At 44.4% G+C, this 21,046-nt stretch overlaps 1 protein-coding gene and 1 long non-coding RNA gene across 2 annotated transcripts in view; one reads left to right on the top strand and one right to left on the bottom strand.

Moving 5' to 3' along the window:
• The window catches only part of LOC132394743 (uncharacterized), an 887,546-nt gene that overhangs the window by 181,944 nt on the left and 684,556 nt on the right, over positions 1–21,046 (top strand). The gene's annotated exons all lie outside the window — the stretch shown is intronic.
• LOC132394741 (uncharacterized) overlaps positions 1–21,046 on the bottom strand; it is a 178,338-nt gene that overhangs the window by 38,789 nt on the left and 118,503 nt on the right. The window contains exon 6 of the mRNA XM_059971154.1: positions 14,215–14,295. Within this exon, the coding sequence (XP_059827137.1) occupies positions 14,215–14,295 (81 nt within the window). The remainder of the gene's footprint in view (positions 1–14,214; positions 14,296–21,046) is intronic.

Raw genomic sequence — 21,046 nt, 5'->3', positions numbered from 1 at the left:
ACGTGGACAGTGAGGAAGGCTTTAAAAGCTTGAGAGGGATCTGGACCAACTGGAAAAATGGGCCAGAAAATGGCAGATGGAATTTAATGCAGACATGTGTGAGGTGTTGCATTTTGGGGACAAGTCAAGGTAGGACATACACAGTAAATGGTAGGGCACTGAGGAGTGCAGAGGAGCAAAGGGATCTGGGAGTTCAGATACATAATTCCCTGAAAGTGGTGCCACAGGTGGACAGGGTTGTAAAGAAGGCTTTTGGCATCCTGGCATTCATAAATCAAAGTACTGAGTATAGGAGTTGGGATGTTATGGTGAGGTTGTATAGGACATTGGTGAGGTCAACTTTGAGTATTGTGTGCAGTTCTGGTCACCTAACTATAGAAAGGATATCAGTAAGATCAAAAGAGTGCAGAGAAGATTTACCACGATGTTGCCGGGTCTTCAGGAGTTGAGTTACAGGGAAAGATTAAACAGGTTAGGACTTTATCCCTTGGTGCATAGAAGAATGAGGGGAGATTTGATAGAGGTTTACAAAATTATGAGGGATATAGACAGGGTAAATACAAATAGGGTCTTTCCACTTAGATTAGGTGAGATAAATATGAGAGGACATGGCTTTAGGGTGAAAGGGGAAAGGTTTAGCGGGAACATTAGGGAACAACTTCTCTCAGAGAGTGGTGGGAGTGTGGACTCTGATGTGGTAAATGTAGGCTCACTCTTAAGTTTTTAGAATAAATTGGATAGATACATACATAGGAAAGTCTGGAGTGTTATGGACTGGGTGCAGGTCAATGGAACTAGTGGAATAAAGTTTCAGCACAGACTAGAAGGGCTGAATGGCCTGTTTTCTGTGCTGTAGTGCTGTATGGTTCTATGGTGTGGACTATTTTCTAAACAGGAGAACATCCAAGAATCTGAGATGCAGAGGGACTTGGGAGCCCTTGTGCAGAACACCCTGAAAGTTAACTTGCAGGTTGAGTTGGTGGTGCAATGTTAGCACTCATTTCAAGAGGTCTAGATGACAAGAGCAGGGATGCGATGTTGAGGCGTTATAAGGCACTGATGAGCCCTCATCTTGAGTACTGTGAACAGTTTTAGGCTCCGCATCTTAGAAGAAATGTGCTGCCATTGGAGAGGGTCCAGAGGTTCACAAGGATGATTCCAGCAATGAATGGGTTATCATACAAGGAATATTTGATAGCTCTGGGTCTGTACCTGCTGGAATGTAGAAGGATGAAGTGGGACCTCCCTGAAACCTTTCAAATTTTAAAAGAGTAGATGTGACTATAAGACAACAGATGTTGAAAGGATGTTTCCCATGGTGGTACAGCGTTGCAGTAGACAGTGTCCATTTGAAACAGAGGTGCAGAGAAATGCCTTTAGCCAGAGGGTGGTGAATTTGTGGAGTTTGTTGCCACGTGTAGCTGTGGAGGCCAGGTTAGTGGGTGTGTTTAAGGCAGAGATTGATAGGTTCTTGATTGGACATGGTATCAAAGGCTACGGGGAAAAGGCTGTGAAATGGTGTTGAGGAGGAGAGTAAAAAGAGGATCAGCTATGATTGAATGGTGGAGAAGACCCAATGAGCCAAGTGGCCTAATTCTGCTCCTATGTCTTAAGTGCGTGGAATGCACTGCCTGAGTCACTGGTGGAGGCAGATACACTAGACAGGTATATGGAGGAATTGAAGGTGGGGGATTATATGGAAGGCAGGGTTTGAGGGTCGGCACAACATTGTGGGCCAAAGGGCCTGTAATGTGCTATACTATTCTATGTTTCTGTGTTTATATGCTGGAGAGGTAGATGAATGGGTTACAATGAAATGGCAGATCAACTGAAAAGTATTTTAGAGAATACAAATAGAAATCTACAGCACATTACAGGCCCTTGAGCCCATAATATTGTGCCAAACATGTAACCTACTCTAGAAAATGCCTAGAATTTCCTTACCGCATAGCCCTCTATTTTTCTAAGCTCCAAGTACCTACCAAAGAGTCTCTTAAATGACCCCTTTGTATCTGCATTGACCACTGTTGCTTGCAGTGCATTCCATGCAACCTCCACTCTTCGTTGAATAGTTTAGCTCTGACATCTTTTTAATTCGAAGCAAAAGGCAGAGAGTGAAGAAGTAAAGGCATCTTGGACAAAGCCATTTTTTTTAACAGATTGGGGAAAAGAAGCTAGACTGCACAGGCACATGACGTAGCGCGCCAAAGGTTTAAAAAGGAGAGGAATCTTTCAACGGTCTTCTAATTCAAAGCAAGAGGCAGAGAGTGAAGAAGTAAAAGCATCTCGGAGAAAAGCCATTTTTTTTAACAGATCGGATATAAGAGGCTAGACTGTGCAGGTGTGTGACATGGTGCGCCAAAGGTTTAAAAAAAAACCACCATATACAGCGGCCATCGTCAGAGTGGACTCAGTCAGGATGGGATGGCTTTGGCTCAACAGGCTTCAGCGTGAACAGGCAGAAGGGTAGGTTCCGGTAAGCTTTGTTTTGTTTGTTTAGAATAGAGAGAATGCCAAGCAGGATGTTGGAATGCTCCTTTTACAGGATGTGGGAAGTCAGGGAGACAGAGAGCATTAATGCACAGTACAGGCCCTTCGGCCCACAATGTTATGCTGATCCTTTAACCTACTCTAAGATCATTCTAACACTTCCCTACATAGCCCTCTATTTTTCTATTGTCCCTGTGCCCACCTAATATATCCCTAATGTACCAGTTAATGCACCAGCTGTAAGATCAGGGTTCAATTGTTACCACTGTCTGGGTTTTCTCTGGGTGTTCCTGTTTCCTTCCACAGTCCAAAGACAGATAGTTAGCTTAGAGTTAGCAAGTTGTGGGTATGCGATGTTGGTGCCGGAAACAGGGTGACACTTAGAGGCTGCCCAGCAAAATCCTCCCTGATTAGATTTGACATAAATGGAGCACTTCACTGTACGTTTTGATGTACATGTGACAAAGAAAGCTTATCTTTATACTATGCTAAGGTACAAGTCAATCATACTGAATGTGCTATCCTCATTTATCCTGTTCAATATTGGACACAAGATTTCTCAGTAAATATACTGTATGCTGGCTAATTCTTTGTAATGTGCACAGACCCTCAGGTTTGTGCTGCTACGGAGACCTCCGGTGTCCCTGACAATGACACCTGCAAGAAGTGCATCCAGCTGCAGCTCCTAACAAACCGTGTTAGGGAACTGCAGCAGAAGCTGGATGACCTCCGGATCATTCGGAAGAATGAAGAGTTTATAGATGGTAGCTACAGGGAGGCAGTTACGCCAAAGGTAATTGGATTACCATCAGGCGAGGGAGGGGGAAAGGACAGGCAGAGTAGGGATCCCCTGCAGCCATTCCCCTCAACAACAAGTATACCGATTTGGATACTGTTGGGCGGGGGGATGACTTGCCTAGGACAAGCTGCGGAAGCCGGATCTCTGGCACTGAGTCTGGTTCTGCAGTGTAGAAGGGAGGGGGGAAGAAGAGGAGAGCGGTAGTGATAGGGGACTCCATAGTTAGAGGTACAGACAGGAGGTGCTGTGGTCGCGACAGAGACTCCCGGATGGTTTGTTGCCTCCCGGGTGCCAGGGTCAGGGATGTCTCTGATCGCGTGCACAGCATTCTGAAATAGGAGGGTGAGCAGCCAGATACCATGGTACACATTGATACCAATGACGTAGGAAGAAAGAATGAGGAGTTCTTGAAGAGGGAGTATAGAGAGCTTGGTAGGGAGTTAAAAAGCAGGACCTTGAGGGTGGTAATCTCAGGATTGCTACCTGTGCCATGTGCCAGTGAGGGTAAGAGTAGGATGAACATGTACAATGTACTATGTATGTTAATCAAAATGGCTTCTTTGTTTTGTTAAGAGTAGGAATGCTTCTTTGTATGATAAGGTCTTTCTCTCGCAGTTGTTTAGCTTTAGACTTGCTGATATCGGGATTGTATTCATTTGTTAACCAATGGAGAATGTTATTTTGTCTTGTGGGTCTGGGAGCAGGGGCTTCTCAGACTCTTTCTCAGGGGAGTCGGGCAGAAGACGCCGAGGAAGGTGGACGTGCGCTGCACTGCTTGGTCGACCACTCGGGTGGTCCCAGGTGCAAGGACGTGGAGGTCGGAGGAAAGTGATGAGGGGTCGAATGGTTCGATGGTTGAGCTCCAACGATGTGCACTAAACTGACTGAACTTTGATAAGTTGGCGCCTTTTACTTTATTTTCTTTTCCTTCATATATATTGTATTGCATAGTACTTTCTTAGTACTTTTTTAAAGTGTATTCCATAACGGTGTTTGGTGTGAGTTTGATATGGTGTGTGTGTGCGCAGCATAGACTTGATTCTCACAGCACCTGTGTGTACGGGAGGTGGGGTTAGTGAGTGGCTGGATCTCCTTTTCCCCTAGACATATACCAGCCTGTTGGGTAAGTGTTACAAACACGTGGCTGAGGAACTGGTGTAGGGGGCAGAGTTTCAGATTTCAGGATCATTGGGACCTCTTCTGGGGCATGTGGAATCTGTAAGAGAGATGGGTTACACCTGAACTACAGGGGGACCAATATCCTTGCAGGGAGGTTTGTTAGTGCTATTGGGGGAGGGTTTAAACTAGATTTGCAGAGGGATGGGAACCAGAGTGCCAGAGTAGATAGTGGAGCGGGGGTGAAAATAAATGATGTTAAAGTTTCATGCAAAGTCACAAATTTGTTGCACAAAAGCAATAAAGGGTTGTGTGTGGTGGTAATAATCTTCTGAGGTGTGTTTATTTCAATGTGAGGAGTATTGTGGGGAAGGCTGACGAGCTGAGGTTGTGGATTGACATATGGAATTATGACATTGTAGCCATTAGTGAAACTTGGCTAAGGGGGGGCAGGACTGGCAGCTCAATGTTCCAGGGCAAACACGATGAAATCTGCAGATGCTGGAAATTCAAACAACAACACACAGAAAATGCTGGTGGAACACAGCAGGCCAGGCAGCAAGTAGCCCACTACTTTCAAATCTCTTCCTATCTTTTCTTTCAGTTAGTCCTGATGAAGGGTCTCGGCCCGAAACACCGACAGCGCTTCTCCCTATAGATGCTGCCTGGCCTGCTGTGTTCCACCAGCATTTTGTGTGTGTTGTTGTTCAATGTTCCAGGGTTCTGATGTTTCAGAAGTGATAGAGGCAGAGGGATGAAGGGTGGGGGGGGGGGGGGGGGTGGTGGCATTGCTAATTAGGGAAAATGTTCCAGCAGTGCTCAGGCAGGACAGATTAGAGGACTTGTCTACTGAGGCCATATGGGTGGAGCTGAGAAACAGGAAAGGTATGACCACATTAATGGGCTTGTATTATAGACCACCCAATAGTCAGTGAGAATTGGAGGAGCAAATCTGCAGAGAGATAGCAGACAACTGCAGGAAACTTAAAGTTGTGATAGTAGGGGATTTTAATTTTCTACATGTTGATTGGGACTCCCATACTTTTAAAGGTATAGATGGGTTAGAGTTTGTAAAATGTGTTCAAGAAAGTTTTCTAGATCAATATATAGAGGTACCGACTGGAGAGGATGCAATATTAGATCTCCTACTAGGAAACAAGTGAGGACAGGTGTGCGTGTAGGAGAACACTTTGGTTCCAGTGATCATAGCACCATTAGTTTCAACTTGATAATGCATAAAGATAGATCTGGTCCTCAGGCTGAGGTTCTAAACTGGAAAAAGGCCAAATTTGAAAAAAAGAGAAAGGATCTATGAGGGAGTGTCCATGGAGTCAGTCTGGGTGGAAGTCAGAAATAGGAAGGGATCAATCACTGTGCTGGGAGTAGTCTATAGTCCCCCAAATAGCCTTCGGGACACCGAGGAGCAGATAAGCAAGCAGATTTTAGAATGGTGCAGGAAATACAGGGTAATAGCTATGGGTGATTTCAACTTCCCTCATATTGACTGGCACCTCCTGAGTGCAAGGGGGATAGATGGGGCTGAATTTGTCAGGTGTGTTCAAGAAGGATTCCTGGCACAGTATGTAGACCGGCCGACGAGAGGAGAGGCTATACTGGATCCAGTTCTGGGTAATTAACCTAGTCAGGTTACAGACCTCTTGGTGGGGGAGCTTTTTGGTGAGAGTGACCACAACTCCCTTAGACAGAATGGTAAAGTGCTTAACTGGCGAAGGGCTAACTTTGAAGGGATAAGGCAGAAAGTTTTCTAGATCAATATATGTAGGATTAAGGAGAACCCCAAGGGATTCTGTGCGTATGTGAAGAAATGGAGGATGATGAGAACGAATGTGGGACAGCTAAAGGATAAAGAGGGCAACATGTGCCTAGAGGTGGAGGAGGTTGGGGAGGTTCTAAATGAATACTTTGCTTCAGTATTCACAAGTGAAAAGGATCTTGATAAGGATGAGGTCGAAGTTGAGCGGGCCTGTGTGCTGGACAATGTGGAGATTAAGGAAGAAGAAGTGCTGGATCTTCTTAAAAACATTAAGATTGATAAATTCCCAGGGCCAGATATGATACACCCCAGGATGTTGTGGGAATTGAGAGAAGAGATCACAGGAGCATTAGCTATGATCTTTGAATCTTCTTTGGCTGCAGGGGAAGTGCCAGAGGACTGGAGAATGGCAAATGTATTTCCCTTGTTTAAAAAAGGTAATAGGGAGAAACGTGGGAACTGTATAGATCGGTGAGTCTTAAGTCAGCGGTATGCAAACTACTGGAAAGGATTCTTAAGGATAGGATCTACGAGCATTCGGAGAAGTACAGTCTACTCATGGATAGTCAACATGGCTTTGTGAGGGGAAGATCCTGCCTCATGGGCCTGATTAAGTTTTTTGAAAAGGTAACAAATAAATTGATGAGGGTAGGGCAGTGGGTGTGGTCTACATCGACTTTAGCAAAGCATTTGACAAGGTCCTTTACCAGAGACTCATCCAGAAAGTCATGAGGCATGGGATAAGTAGAAGCTTGGCTGTTTGGATAAAAAATTGGCTTAAAGGAAGAAAGCAGAGGGTACTTGTGAAAGGAAAGTATTCTGCCTGGAGGTCGGTGACTAGTGGAGTGCCGTAGGAATATATCCTGGGACCCCTGCTATTTGTGATTTTTATAAATGACCTGGATGTAGAGGCGGAAGGATGGGTGAGTAAGTTTGCGGATGACTCGGAGATTGGAGGAGTTGTGGATGGAGCTATAGGTTGTTGAAGGTTACAAGAGGATACAGACAGGCTGCAGAGTTGGGCAGAAAAATGGCAGGTGGAGTTCAATCCAGAGAAGTGTGAGATGATGCATTTTGGAAGGACAAACCAGAAGACTGAGTACAGGATTAATGGTCAGTTACTTAAGAGTGTGGATGAACAAAGGGATCTTGGGGTTCAAATCCATACATCCCTCAAGGTCACTGCACAGGTTGATAGGGCAGTTAAGAAAGCCTATGGGATGCTAGGCTTTATTAGCAGAGGGATTGAGCTCAAGAGTAGAGAGGTCATGTTGCAACTCTACAAATCTCTGGTGAGACCGCACTTAGAGTAATGTGTTCAATTTTGGTCACCTCATTAGAGGAAGGATATAGAAGCTATGGAGAGGGTGCAGAGGAGATCAACCAGGATGTTGCCTGGTTTGGAGAACAAGTCATATGAAGCAAGGTTAGCAGAGCTGGGACTTTTCTCTTTGGAGTGTAGAGGAATGAGAGGGGACTTGATAGAAGTCTACAAGATTATGAGGGGCATAGATAGGGTGGATAGTCAGTACCTGTTTCCTAGGGCACCAATAGCAAACACCAGAGGGCATATGTACAAAATTAAGGGAGGGAAGTTTAGGGGAGACATCAGGGGTAATTTTTTTAAACAAAGGGTTGTGAGTGCCTGGAATGACTTGCCAGAGATGGTGGTGGAGGCTAAAACATCAGGGGTATTTAAGAACCTCTTGGACAGGCACATGGATGAAAGAAAAATGGTTATGGGGTAGTGTGGGTTTAGTACTTTTTTTAAGGATTATATGTGTTGGCACAACATGGAAGGCTGAAGGGCCTGTACTGTGCTGTAGTGTTCTATGGTTCTATGGATCTAAAAAGCGTAGATTGGGACAGGTTGTTCTCTGGCAAGGATGTCGTTGGTAAGTGGGAGGCCTTCAAAGGAGAAATTTTGAGAGTGCAGAGTTTGTATGTTCCTGTCAGGTTTAAAGGCAAAGTGAATAAGAATAAGGAACCTTGGTTCTCGAGGGATATCGGAACTCTGAAGAAGAGAGAGATGTATAACATGTATAGGAAACAGGGAGCAAATAAGGTACTTGAGGAGTATAAAAACTACAAAAAAATACTTGAGTAAGAAATCAGGAGGGCTAAAAGAAGTCATGAGGTAGCTTTGGCAGTCAAGGTGAATGATAATCCAAAGAGATTCTACAGGTATATTAATAGCAAAAGGATAGTAAGGGATAAAACTGGTCCTTTTGAAGATCAGAGTGGTCAGCTATGTATGGAACCAAAAGAAATGGGGGAGATCTTAAATGGTTTTTTTGCGTCTGTATTTACTAAGGAAACTGACATGGAGTCAATAGAAATAAGGCAAACAAGTAGTGAGGACATGGAACCTATACAGATTGAAGAGGAGGAGGTGCTTGCTATCTTGAGGCAAATCAGAGTGCAGGGGTCCTGGCAGGTATATTTAAAATGCCGATATCTACAGGTGAGGTGCTGGAGAATTGGAGGATTGTTGTTTTGTTGTTTAAAAAAGGCTCTAAAAGTAATCCGGGAAATTATAAGCCGGTAAGTTTGACGTTGGTAGTAGGTAAATTATTGGAAGGAATACTAAGAGATAGGATCTACAAGTATTTAGATAGACAGCGACTTATTAGGAAGTTAACATGGGTTTGTGCGAGGTAGGTCATATTTAACGTTTCTATTTTCGAGTTTTTCGAGGAGGTTACAAAGAAATGGATGAACGGAAGGCAGTGGATGTTTGTCTACATGGTCTTCAGTAAGGCCTTTGACAAAGTCCTGCATGGCAGGTTAGTTAGGAAGATTCAGTCACTAGGTATACATGGTGAGGTAGTAAATTGGATGAGACATTGGCTCAATGGGAGAAGCCAGAGAGTGGTAGTGGAGGATTGCTTCTCTGAGTGGAGGCCTGTGACTAGTGGTGTGCCACAGGGATCAGTGCTGGGTCCATTGTTATTTGTCATCTATATCAATGATCTGGATGATAATGTGGTAAATTGGATCAGCAAATTTGCTGATGATACAATGATTGAATGTTTAGTGGACAGTGAGGAAGGTTTTCAAAGCTTGCAGAGGGATCTGGACCAGCTAGAAAAATAGGCTGAAAAATGGCAGATGGAGTTTAATGCAGACAAGTGTGAGGTATTGCACTTTGGAGGGTCAAACCAAGGTAGAGCATACAAGGTAAATGGTAGGACACTGAGGAGTGCAGTAGAACAGAGGGATCTGGGAATATAGATACATAACTCCCTAAAAGTGGTGTCACAGGTGGACAGGGTTGTAAAGAGAGCTTTTGGTACATTTGCCTTTATAATTCAAAGTATTGATTATAAGAGTTGGAATGTTATGGTGAGTTTGTATAAGGCATTAGTGAGGTTGAATTTGGAGTATAGTGTGCAGTTTTGGTCACCGAATTTCAGGAGGCTATTAATAAGGCTGAAAGAGTGCAGACAAGGTTTACTAGGATGTTGTTGGGACTTGAGAAACTGAGTTACAGAGAAGGGTTGAATAGGTTAGGACTTTATTCCCTGGAGCATAGAAAAATGAGGGGAGACTTGATGGAGGTATATAAAATTATGATGGGTATAGATGGAGTGAATGCAAGCAGGCTTTGTCAACTGAGGTTAGGGGAGAAAAAAACCCAGAAGTCATGGGTTAAGGGTGAAGGGGGAAAAGTTTAAAGGGAACATTGGAGGGGCTTCTTCACACAGAATGGTGGGAGTGTGGAATGAGCTGCCAGATGGAGCGCTAAATGCAGGCTCACTTTTAACATTTAAGAAAAACTTGGGACAGGTACGTGGATGAGAGGTGTATGGAGGGATATGGTCCAGGTGCAGGTCAGTGACACTTGGCAGAAAAAAGGTTTGGCATAGCCAAGAAGGGCCAAAAGGCCTGTTTCTGCGCTGTAATGTTCTATGGTTCTATCTCTCTTGTACCTACTTCCAAGCACCTTAAAACTATGACCCTATTGTTAGCCATTTCAGCCCTGGGTAAAAGCCACTGGCTATCAACACAATCAATACCTCTCATCATCTTATACACCTCTATCAGGTCACCTCTCATCCTCCGTCGCTCCAAGGAGAAAAGGCTATGTTCACTCAACCTATTTTCATAAGGCATGCTCCCCAATCCAGGCAACATCATGTAGATCTCCTCACCACTGCTAAATGCATCCTTCCTGTAGTGGGGTGACCAGATATGAACACAGATATGAGCCCAAGTGGGGTTCAACAAAGGTCTTATATAGGTGCAACATTACCTTATGGCTCTTGAACTCTTGAAAGCCATCACACCATACAAGGCTTAACAACACTCCCAACATGTGCAGCAGCTTTGGGTCTCTTACAGACACAGACCACAAGATCTCACTGATCCTCCAGTCTGCCAAGAATCTTATCATTAATATTACATTCCGTCTTCAAATTTGACCTACTAGAATGACCCACTTCAAACTTATCTGGGTTGAAGTCCATCTGCCACTTCTCAGGCCAGTTCTGCATCCTATCGATGTCCTGCTATAACTTCTGACAACCCTCCAGACTATTCAGAACACCTCAAACTTTTGTGTCAGCAGCAAACTTACTAACCCATGCTTCCACTTCCTCATCTAGAGTACTTATAAAAATCAGAGTGGAGGGGTCCAAGAACAGATCCCTGTGGAATACCACTGGTCACTGCCCTCCATGCAGAATATGAACGATCTACAACCTGCCTCTGCCTTCTGTGGGAAAGCCAATTTTGGGTCCACAATGCAAGGTCTCCTTGATGCCATGTCTCCTTACTTTTTGAATGAGACTTGCATGGGGAGCCTTATCAAATGCCTTACTGAAATCCATATACACTACATCCACTCCTCTAAATTCATCAACGTGTTTTGTTACATCCTCAAAGAATTCAATCAGGCTTGTAAAGCACTGGTCTACAATTTGCTGGGTTATCCTTACTCCCTTTCTTGAACAAGGGAACAGCATTTGCAAACTTCCAATCCTCTGGTACTTCTCCTATCCCTATTGATAATGTAAAGATCATCGCCAGTGTTCAGCAATCTCCTCTCTCGCTTCCCATAGTAGCTTGGGGTATACCTCATCCAATCTTTGTGACTTATCTAACTTAATACCTTTCAACAGCTCCAGCACATCATCTATTCTTAATGTTTATACACTCAAGCATTTCAGTCAGTGGTAAATCATCCTCACAATTGCCAAGGACCTTTTCACTGATGAATACTGAAGCAAAGTATTTATTAGGTACCTCTGCTACCTCCTTGCACGTTTCCACTATCGCATTTGATTGGTCTTTTTCTCACTTGGCTCATCCCCTTGCTCCTCACATACTTGTAGAATGCCTTGGGGTTTTCCTTAATCTTGCTCACCAAGTCCTTCTCATGGCCCCTTCTAGCTCTCCTAATTTCATTCTTGAATCAATTTTATTTATCAATCTCAACTCTTTTGCATCGGTCTTCACTGTAGAAGACACTAGCAGTATGGTGGGAGTTCCAGGTGGCGGGGCTCATGAAGTGTGTGAAGTTACCATAACTAGAGAGAACGTTCTTGGGAAACTGAAAGGTCTGAAGTTAGAAAAGTCATCTGGATCAGATGGTACAGCCCAGAGTTCTGAAAGAGCTGTCTGAAAATATTGTGGAGGCATTAGTAATGATCTTTCAAGAAGCACTTGATTCTGGAATGGTTCCCAAATATGGAAAATTGTAAAAGTCACTCCACTCTTCAAGCAAGGAGAGAGACAGAAGAAAGGAAACTTCATCGAGTTTATCTAACCTCAGTGGTTGGGAAGATGCTGGAGTCTCAGGATACTTGGAATCACACGATAAACTAGACCAGTTTCCTCAAGGGGAAATCTTGTCTGACAAATCTGTTGGAATTCTTTGAATTCATAATAAGCGGGATGAACGAAGGAGAATGGGTTGATGCTGTGTACTTGGATTTTCAGCAAGCCTTTGTCAAGCCTTCTGAAAATCCAAGCAGTGAGCAGCTGTGTTCCACTGGGGTCTGTGTTGGGACTAATTCTTTTTACGTTATATGTCAATGATTTGGATGAATGGAATTGATGGCTGTGTTACAAATTTTGCAGACAATATAAAGATAGGTGGAGGGACAGGTAGTTTTGAGGAAGTAGAGAGGCTACAGAAAGACTTAGACAAAGTAGGAGAATGGGCAAAGAAATGGCAGATGGAATATAGTGTTGAGAAGTGCATGGTCATGCACTTTGGTAGAAGAAATAAAAGGATTGATTATTTTCTAAGTGGACATAAAATACCATAAGCTGATGTACAAAGGGATTTGGGAGTCTTTGTGCAGTGAAATGTAATGTTAGCATTCACTTCAAGAGGACTAGAATATAAAAGCAAGGACGTAATGTTGAGATTTTATAAAACACTGGTGAGGCCTCACTTGGAGTATTGTGAGCAGTTTTGGGCCCCTTATCTTAGAAAGGATGTGCTGAAACTGGGGTGGATTCAAAGAAGTTTCACAAAAATGAATCCAGGATTGAATGGCTTGTCATAGGAAAAGAGTTTGTTGGCTCTGAGCCTATATTCACAGGAATTCAGAAGAGTGAGGGGTGACCTCGCTGAAACTAATCAAATGATGAAAAGCTTTGATAGAGTGGATGTGAAGAGGATATTTCCTATGGTGGAAAAGTCTAAGACCAGAGGACACAGCCTCAAAATAGAGGGGTGTTCTCTTAGAATGGAGATGAGCAAGAATTTCTTTAGTCAGAGTGGTGAATGGTGTAATTCTTTGCCACAGGCAGCTGTGAAGGACAAGTCATCTCGTATATTTAAGATGGAGGTTGATAGATTCTTGACTGGTCAGGGCGTGAAGGGATATGGGGAGAAGACAGAAGATTGGGGTTGAGAGGAAAACTGCATCAGCTGTGATGAAATGGTGAAGCAAACTCAATGGGTCAAATGGGCTAATTCTGCTTCCTATATCTTATGGTTTTATGGTATTAAGTTGTATGATCTTCCTAGTTCTGGCCTCGCTGACATGTGGCACAGATACCATTCCTGAGATCACAACCCTGGAGGTCCTGCCTTTTAACTGAGCACCTAACTCCCTGAACTCCATATACAGAACCTCATCACTCGTGCCACCGATGTCACTGGTGCCTACATGGACCACAATTTCTGGCTGTTCACCCTCCCACTTAAGAATGCTGAAGACTTGATCTGAAATATCCTGGATCCTGGCACCCAGGTGGCAACATACCATCTGGAAATCTCGTTCTTGCTGTTCATTCCCATAAAGAGCACATCCCCTATTCCCCCTTCCCTTGTGAGTCACAGAGGCAGACTCAGTGTCAGAGACCAACCATTTTCATTTTCATCTGTTAGGTCATCCACCCCCACTCCTCAGCAGTATCCGAAGTAATATACATTTTGTTGTTGGGGATGGTCACAGGAGTACTCTGCATTGGCTCCTTAACCCCTTTCCACTTCCTGTCACCCAATTTCCTGTGTCCTGCACTTTGGGTGTAACTACTTCTCTTTATGTCCTAGCTATCACCCCTTCAGCCTCCCAAATGATCCGGAGTTTATCCAGTTTCAGTTCCAACTCCTTAATGTAGCTTGTTAGAAGCTGTAGCTGGATGCACTTCTCGCAGCTGTAGTCTTTAGGGACATTGTAGGTTTCTACGGCTTCCCACATCCCACAAGAGGAGCATTTCACTATCATGCTTGACATCTCTACTGTCCTAGCTGAGCAGATAATATCCATTGCTTTCTCTGAGTGAATCTTCCTTTCGTGGTAGCCTCGAAGAGCTAAACCCTCAAAATCACCACTCTGACTACGTCCATAATTCTTTGAAAGTGGCTGAGATCCTGATGCCATCCAATAGGACTACATAGATTTATAGCTCAGCACAGACTAGATGGGCCAAAGGGCCTGTTTCTGTGCTGTAGTGCTCTATTACTCGCGTGTGTGTGTGTGTACATAGAACACTACAGCCCAGTACAAGCTTTTCCTGTGTAAAATCATGATCTCTTGAAAACCTCACTGCTTTCTTTTCTGGAAATACTCACGATTTTGCTTTGATTTGATAAGTGGCAGACAAGCAATCAGCACGGCAATAGTTTCACTTCCCAGAAAGATGTTTCTTTTCCCTGCAAATAAATAAAATTTGGGAGTAAATGTATGATAGTAGTTAAAAACCTGTTGGATCTATCTCATGAATTATTCCTCTGAAATATTTTCTTGGAATGTAACTACTTTACATCGCTCCTGAATATGACTTCATAGCTGTGTTTCTGGAATATGGCTTGGAAAGAACATATGGCTATAAAACACAGAAGAATTTGGCCATTCAGCCCATCAAGTCTGCTCAGCCATTCCATTATGGCTGATTTATTATCCCTCTCAACCCCAGGCAGAGAAAGTGCAAAACACTGCAGTAATGACAAGGCTGCAAGAACAAAAACAAAAGTCAATCTTTCCCCAAGCAGCAAGACTGATCAACGCCTCCACTCACTAACCCAGAATAACAATTATTTTCTTTTCCTTAAAACTTGGGTACTGAAAATGACATTAAACAATCTTGAATCAATGTGTGCTTCTTTGACTGATTAGTGTAGTTTGGGTTTAAGGAGTCCCACTATTTGGAATGACTGAGAGTGTCGGCAGTGATAACTCAGGAATAACTATTGCAGAAGGAGGACTGGTGTTCAAAACTCAGAGCACAGTGCATCAAACTAACCCTTGCTAGTGATCATATGTGGGAATACCCAAGGCTAAGTGTTTTTTGATTTAATGCATTGTGTAGCAAGCTCAGATGTAGAATTAAATGTCAGGTAACTGAGTGTTAATTATAAGGGTTAACTGAATGCCTGTGAATTGAGTATTAATAAAAATTGAACAAAATCAAAGTGTTGGAGGAACTCAGAAGGTCGAAAAGCATCTGTGAGGGAAAACAAATAACACTGTTATAACACTGGGTTTAGAGAAGTAAGTCGGAGGATCAGAACGGGAGTGCGGCGGGAGCCATCTTGAATTTTTCTTATTCTCATTGGAGTTAAGAGAGGCAGGACTGTGCAGGCGTGTGACAGCGGGCAGTGAAGTGGGGAAGACTTAAAAAGGACACAGCCTTATACAGCGGGCAGCGGAGTGAGCCAGGAGCAGAGCGAAGGCTTAAGGGCTTAGGCGGAAGAGGACAAGGCAACGTAGGTTTAGGTTTTAGTTTTTCCTGTTATTTGAGGAAAGGGAGAATTATGAGTGTGAGGGCAGCTTGTTGTTCTCGGTGTCAGATGTGAGAGGTCCTGGAGTTTCCTAGCCTTCCGGACATCCATATCTGCGCCAGGTGCGCAGAGCTGCAGTTCCTAAGGGACCGTGTTAGGGAACTGGAGCTGCAGCTCAATGACCTTTGTCTGGTCAGGGAGAGTGAGGAGTTGATATAGAGGAGGTACAGGCAGGTGGTCACACTGGGGCCACGGGAGGCAGACAAGTGGGTCACAGTTAGGAGGGGTAACAGGATGAGTCAGGTAATAGAGAGTACCCCAGTGGCTGTACTAACCCTAACCCTAACCCTAAACAGCTGTGGTCCCAATACCGAGCCCTGTGGCACCCCACTAGTCACCACCTGCCATTCCGAGAAACACCCATTCACCGTTACCCTTTGCTTTCTATCTGCCAACCAGTTTTCTATCCATGTCAATATCTTCCCCCCAATACCATGAGCTCTGATTTTACTCACCAATCTCCTATGTGGGACCTTATCAAATACCTTCTGAAAATCGAGGTACACTACATCCACTGGATCTCCCTTGTCTAACTTCCTGGTTACATCCTCGAAAAACTCCAATAGATTAGTCAAGATTATTAGGTTAGCCAATAGATTATTGGCTCAATAAGAGCCAAAAACCACTTTGGGTTGATTTGGAATTAAAAGCTGTTAAACAATTTCATTTAACTTCAATATTAGGAGCTCTATTACCTTTACAGCTCTCTAAAATTCGAAATTTAAAATTTACCTGGTTATTAAACAATCTTTACAGATTTGGATTCAGTTTTGTAATTTTTTAAATTTTAAACAACTTAAGTTGCCTAGTTTTTAATATTGAAGCTTTTTATTTAAACCTTCAATAACTGACCCCATTTTTCTCCTATGGAAAAATAAAGGGATCTGTTTTTTTACAGATTTATTTTATAATGGTCGACTGATGACTTTTGTAGAGTTAATTAATAAATACTCTCTTCTTCATACACATTTTTTGCAATATTTTCAGGTTAGACATTTTTACAACAATATTTACCTAAGTTTCCATATTTACAAGAATCTGATTTGTTGGATACCATTTTGAAATTGAATCCCTTAGTGAAAGGTTCCATTAGCAGAATTTATAATTTACTCTTGTTACAAAAGGTGGACCTATCACTAGAGATTAAAAAAGATTGGGAGAGAGAACTTAATATCACCTTTGTGAATAAGATTGGGTTCGAATTTTGAAAAATGTAAATTCTTCTTCTATACGTGCCAATCACTGTCTAATTCAATTTAAAATTGTCCATCATTATTATTTAACAAAGGAGAGACTATCTAAAATATTTTCTGGTGTAGATAATTATTGTGATAGATGTAAAACTTAAGTAACTACTTTGTCATATATGTTCTGGTCATGTTCTTCGTTAAAACTGTTTTGGAAATCTTTATTTTCTGCAATCTCTAAAGCTTTGAAAATTAATTTACAACCTAATAGATTAACTGTTCTATTTGGAATAGTTCCACATCATATTCGGGGTATTTCATCTTCAGATCAACATTGTTACATTGTTGGCAAGAAGGGCTATTTTATTAAAATGGAAAGATATCTCTTCCCCTACATTAATTGAATGGTTTTCTCAAGTAATATTATGTCTCAGCTTGGAAAAAATTAGTAGAACTTTTGAACCTCGATTTGATTTTGAAAGCGGATGGGGTTCTTTTGCCAAATATTACCATTTAATTTGAATTATTCTATATGGTTTCCTTCTAATTTTATTATCTTTTTTTAAAAAAAATTGTGAACTGGTGGTTGATGAATTTTTTTCCTATATATCTAGATGATGGTTAAACGTATTGCTTCTGTGGGTTGATTCCTAATGGTTTTTTTTGTAGTTAATGGTTTTTTTTTCTTAGTTAGATGGGGTTCTATTTTATCCCTCCTTTTTTCTATATATAAAAATTTTTTAAATCATTTTTATATGTTATTAGTTTTTTTCTGCAGCTCTATTAATTATATACATATTAATTTGTTGAAATTTTGTATTATTCTATAGTTGTATAAGATTATGTATTAATAAAAATAATTAAAAAATGAAAATGAGAAAACCTACAGCACAATACAGGCCCTTCGGCCCACAAAGCTGTCCTTATCTGAGAAATTACCTAGGGTTACCCATTGCCCTCTATTGTTCTGACTCCATATACCTGTCCAAGAGTCTCTTAAAGAAACTATTGTATTTGCCTCCACCACTGTTGCCAGCAGCCCAATCCAGGCACTCACCACTCTCCCACTCTCTGCGTAAGAAACTTACCCCTGACATCTCCTCTGTACCTATTTTCAAGCACCTTAAAGCTGTACCCTCTCATGCTAGCCATTTCAGCCCTGGGAAAAAGCCTCTGACTATCCACATGATCAATGCTCTATCAGGTCATCTCTCATCCTCCATCGCTCCAAGGAAAAAAGGCTGAGTTCACTCAACCTATTCTCATATGGCATGTTCCCCAATCCAGGCAACATCCTTGTACATCTCCTCTGTACCCCTTCTATGGTTTCCACATCCTTCCTATAGTGAAGTGACCAGAACTGAGCACAGTACTCCAAGTGGGGTCTGATCAGGGTTCTATATATCTGCAACATGCCTCTCAGCTCCTAAACTCAATCCCATGATTGATGAAGGCCAATGCGCCATATGCTTTAACCACAGAGTCAACCTGCACAGCAGCCTGGAGTGTCTAATGGACTCGGACCCTAAGATCCCTCTGATCCTCCACCCTGCCCAGAGTCTTACCATTAATACTATATTCTGTCATCATGTTTGAACCATCTCACACTTATCTGGATAAAAATGGCCACTTCTCAGTCATTTTTGTAACCTATCAATGTCCTCTGTAACCTCTGACAGCCTCCACACTATCCATAACACCTCCAAACTTTGTGTCCTCAGCAAATTTACTAACCCATCCCTCCACTTCTTCATCCATGTCATTTATAAAGTCCACAAAGAGTTGGGATCCCAGAACAGATCCCTGAGGCACACCACTGGTCATCGCCCTCCAAGCCGAATATGACCTTTCTACAAGCACATTGCCTTCTGTGGGCAAGCCAGTTCTGGACCCACAAAGCAATTTCCCTTTGGATCCCATGCCACTGTAGAGGTGTGCTACATGCAGCGCTGAAATAATGACATGTAGTCGACGAGCTGCAGTTGCAAAAGAGATTTATTCAAACTTCGCGGCCTCGCTTTAAAGCCTTCCTGATCCCGCCCTCCCCGTAGGGGGCGCATATTCACAGTCCCGTCCCGTGCACGAGCTTTTCCCCTTGCTGGTGAAGCAGACTTGGCGCCCTTTTTGGGACTGGCCTCAAAGCCGGCGCGCGCCGATTTGTGAGCCGGTTCGAGTGCACTGGGAAGTGGGTCGCCACATAACCCCACCCCCAGAACCGGCGATAGACCCCCCAATGTCCACAGTCTGGGCCGGACCCTGTTTGGGAGGTCTGCCTCTGCGCCGCGGTGCCAGAATCTTGACCGGCTGCGCCACGTCCACATGGGCCAGTTTGTGTCGGTCCACCGTGAAAACCTCCTCTCTCCCCCCCAATGTCCAGCACAAATGTGGACCCGTTGTTTCTGATCACCATAAACGGCCCCTCGTTGGGCCGCTGTAGCGGTGCCCAATGTCCGCTCCGTCGTACAAAAACGAACTTACAGTTTAGCAGGTCTTTGGGTACACAGGTCGGGTTCTGCCCATGCTGCAAAGTGGGTATGGGGGCCAGGTTACCGAGCCTCTCGTGTAGTCTGCCCAGGATTGCTGCGGGTTCTTCCTCTTGCCCCCTTGGGGCTGGTATGAACTCCCCTAGGATGGCCAGGGGTGTGCCGTACACCAACTCGGCCAACGAGGCGTGCAGGTCATCTTTGGGCGCTGTGCGGATTCCTAGCAGGACCCAGGGAAGCTCGTCCACCCAGTTAAGTCCTCTCAGGCGGGCCATGAGAGCCGACTTCAGGTGACGGTGGAAACGCTCCACCAGTCCATCCGACTGTGAGTGGTAAGCAGTTGTGTGGTGCAGCTGTGTCCCCAAAAGGCTGGTCATAGCTGACCACAGGCTGGAGGTGAACTGGGCTCCTCTGCCGGAGGTAATGTGGACCGGTACACCAAAGCGAGATACCCAGGTGGCGATCAGTGCCCGGGTGCAAGATTCGGAGGTGGTGTCGGTGAGCGGGACTGCCTCTGGTCATCTTGTGAACCAGTCCATGATAGTGAGGAGGTGCCACGCTCTGCGCGACACTGGCAGGGGGCCCACAAAATCCACATGAATGTGGTTGAAACACCGGTGGGTGAGGCGGAACTGCTGCGGCAGAGCTTTGATGTGCCGCTGCACCTTGGCAGTTTGGCAGTGCATGCACGTTTTGGCCCATTCACTGACCTACTTGCGGAGTCTGTGGCAAACGAACCTGTTGGAGACCATCCGGATGGTTGTCCTGATGGAGGGGTGTGCTAAATTATGAACGGAGTTGAAAATGCGCCACCGCCAGGCTGCCAGGACAACAGGGCAGGGTTGGCCGGTGGTGACGTCACAGAGTAGGGTCCTCTCACCTGGGCCTACGGGGAGGTTCTGGAGCTGCAAACCGGAGACTGCGGTTCTGTAACTTGAGATCTCCTTGTCTGCCTGCTGCGCCTCCGCCAATGCTTCATAGGACCCCTTAGGACAGGGCTTGAATGGTAGGGCGAGAGAGAGAGTCCGCCACGACACTGTCCTTTCCCGAGACATGCCCGACATCCGTCGTGTATTCAGAGATGTAGGACAGATGTTGCTGCTGGCGGGACGACCAGGGATTGGAGACCTTCGTGAACACAAAGGTAAGTGGTTTGTGGTCTGTGAATGCGGTGAAGGGCCTACCTTCCAAGAAGTACCTGAAATGCCGGATTGCCAGGTATAGCGCCAACAGTTCCCGGTCGAAAGCACTGCATTTGAGCTCGGGTGGTCGCAGGTGTTTGCTGAAAAATGCCAGGGGTTGCCAGCGACCCTAGATGAGTTGTTCCAGCACCCCACTGACCGCCATGTTAGATGCATCCACTGTGAGGGCGGTAGGGATGTCCATTCTGGGGTGCACTAGCATCGTGGCAATTGCCAAGGCTTCTTTCGTTTTAATGAAAGTGGTGGCGGACTCCTTGTCCCAGGTAATGTCCTTGCCCTTACCCGACATCAGGGCGAACAGGGGGCGCATGATTCGGGCAGCTAAAAGGAGGAAGCGGTGGTAGAAATTTACCATACCCACAAATTCCTGAAGACCTTTGATTGTGTTGGGTCGGGGGAAATGGCGGACTGTGTCTACCTTAGCAGGCAGAGGGGTTGCCCCGTCTTTAGTAATCCTGTGGCCCAGGAAGTCGATGGTGTCGAGCCCGAACTGGCATTTGGCCGGGTTGATTGTCAGGCCGTAGTCACTCAGTCGGGCGTAGAGTTGACGGAGGTGGGACAGATGCTCCTGACGACTGCTGCTGGCTATGAGGATGTCATCCAAATAGATGAAAGCGAAGTCCAGGTCGCGTCCCACCGCGTCCATTAACCGCTGAAACGTCTGTGTGGCATTCTTTAGGCCGAACGGCATGCGGAGGAACTTGAAAAGGCCGACAGGGGTGATGAGTGCCGTTTTGGGGACATCATCTGG

Source organism: Hypanus sabinus, chromosome 5 (genome assembly GCF_030144855.1).
Source record: "Hypanus sabinus isolate sHypSab1 chromosome 5, sHypSab1.hap1, whole genome shotgun sequence".
In the NCBI taxonomy this organism is placed as follows: domain Eukaryota; kingdom Metazoa; phylum Chordata; class Chondrichthyes; order Myliobatiformes; family Dasyatidae; genus Hypanus; species Hypanus sabinus.
Note: the sequence above shows the minus strand (reverse complement) of the source record. Positions and strands in the feature narration are given on the sequence as shown.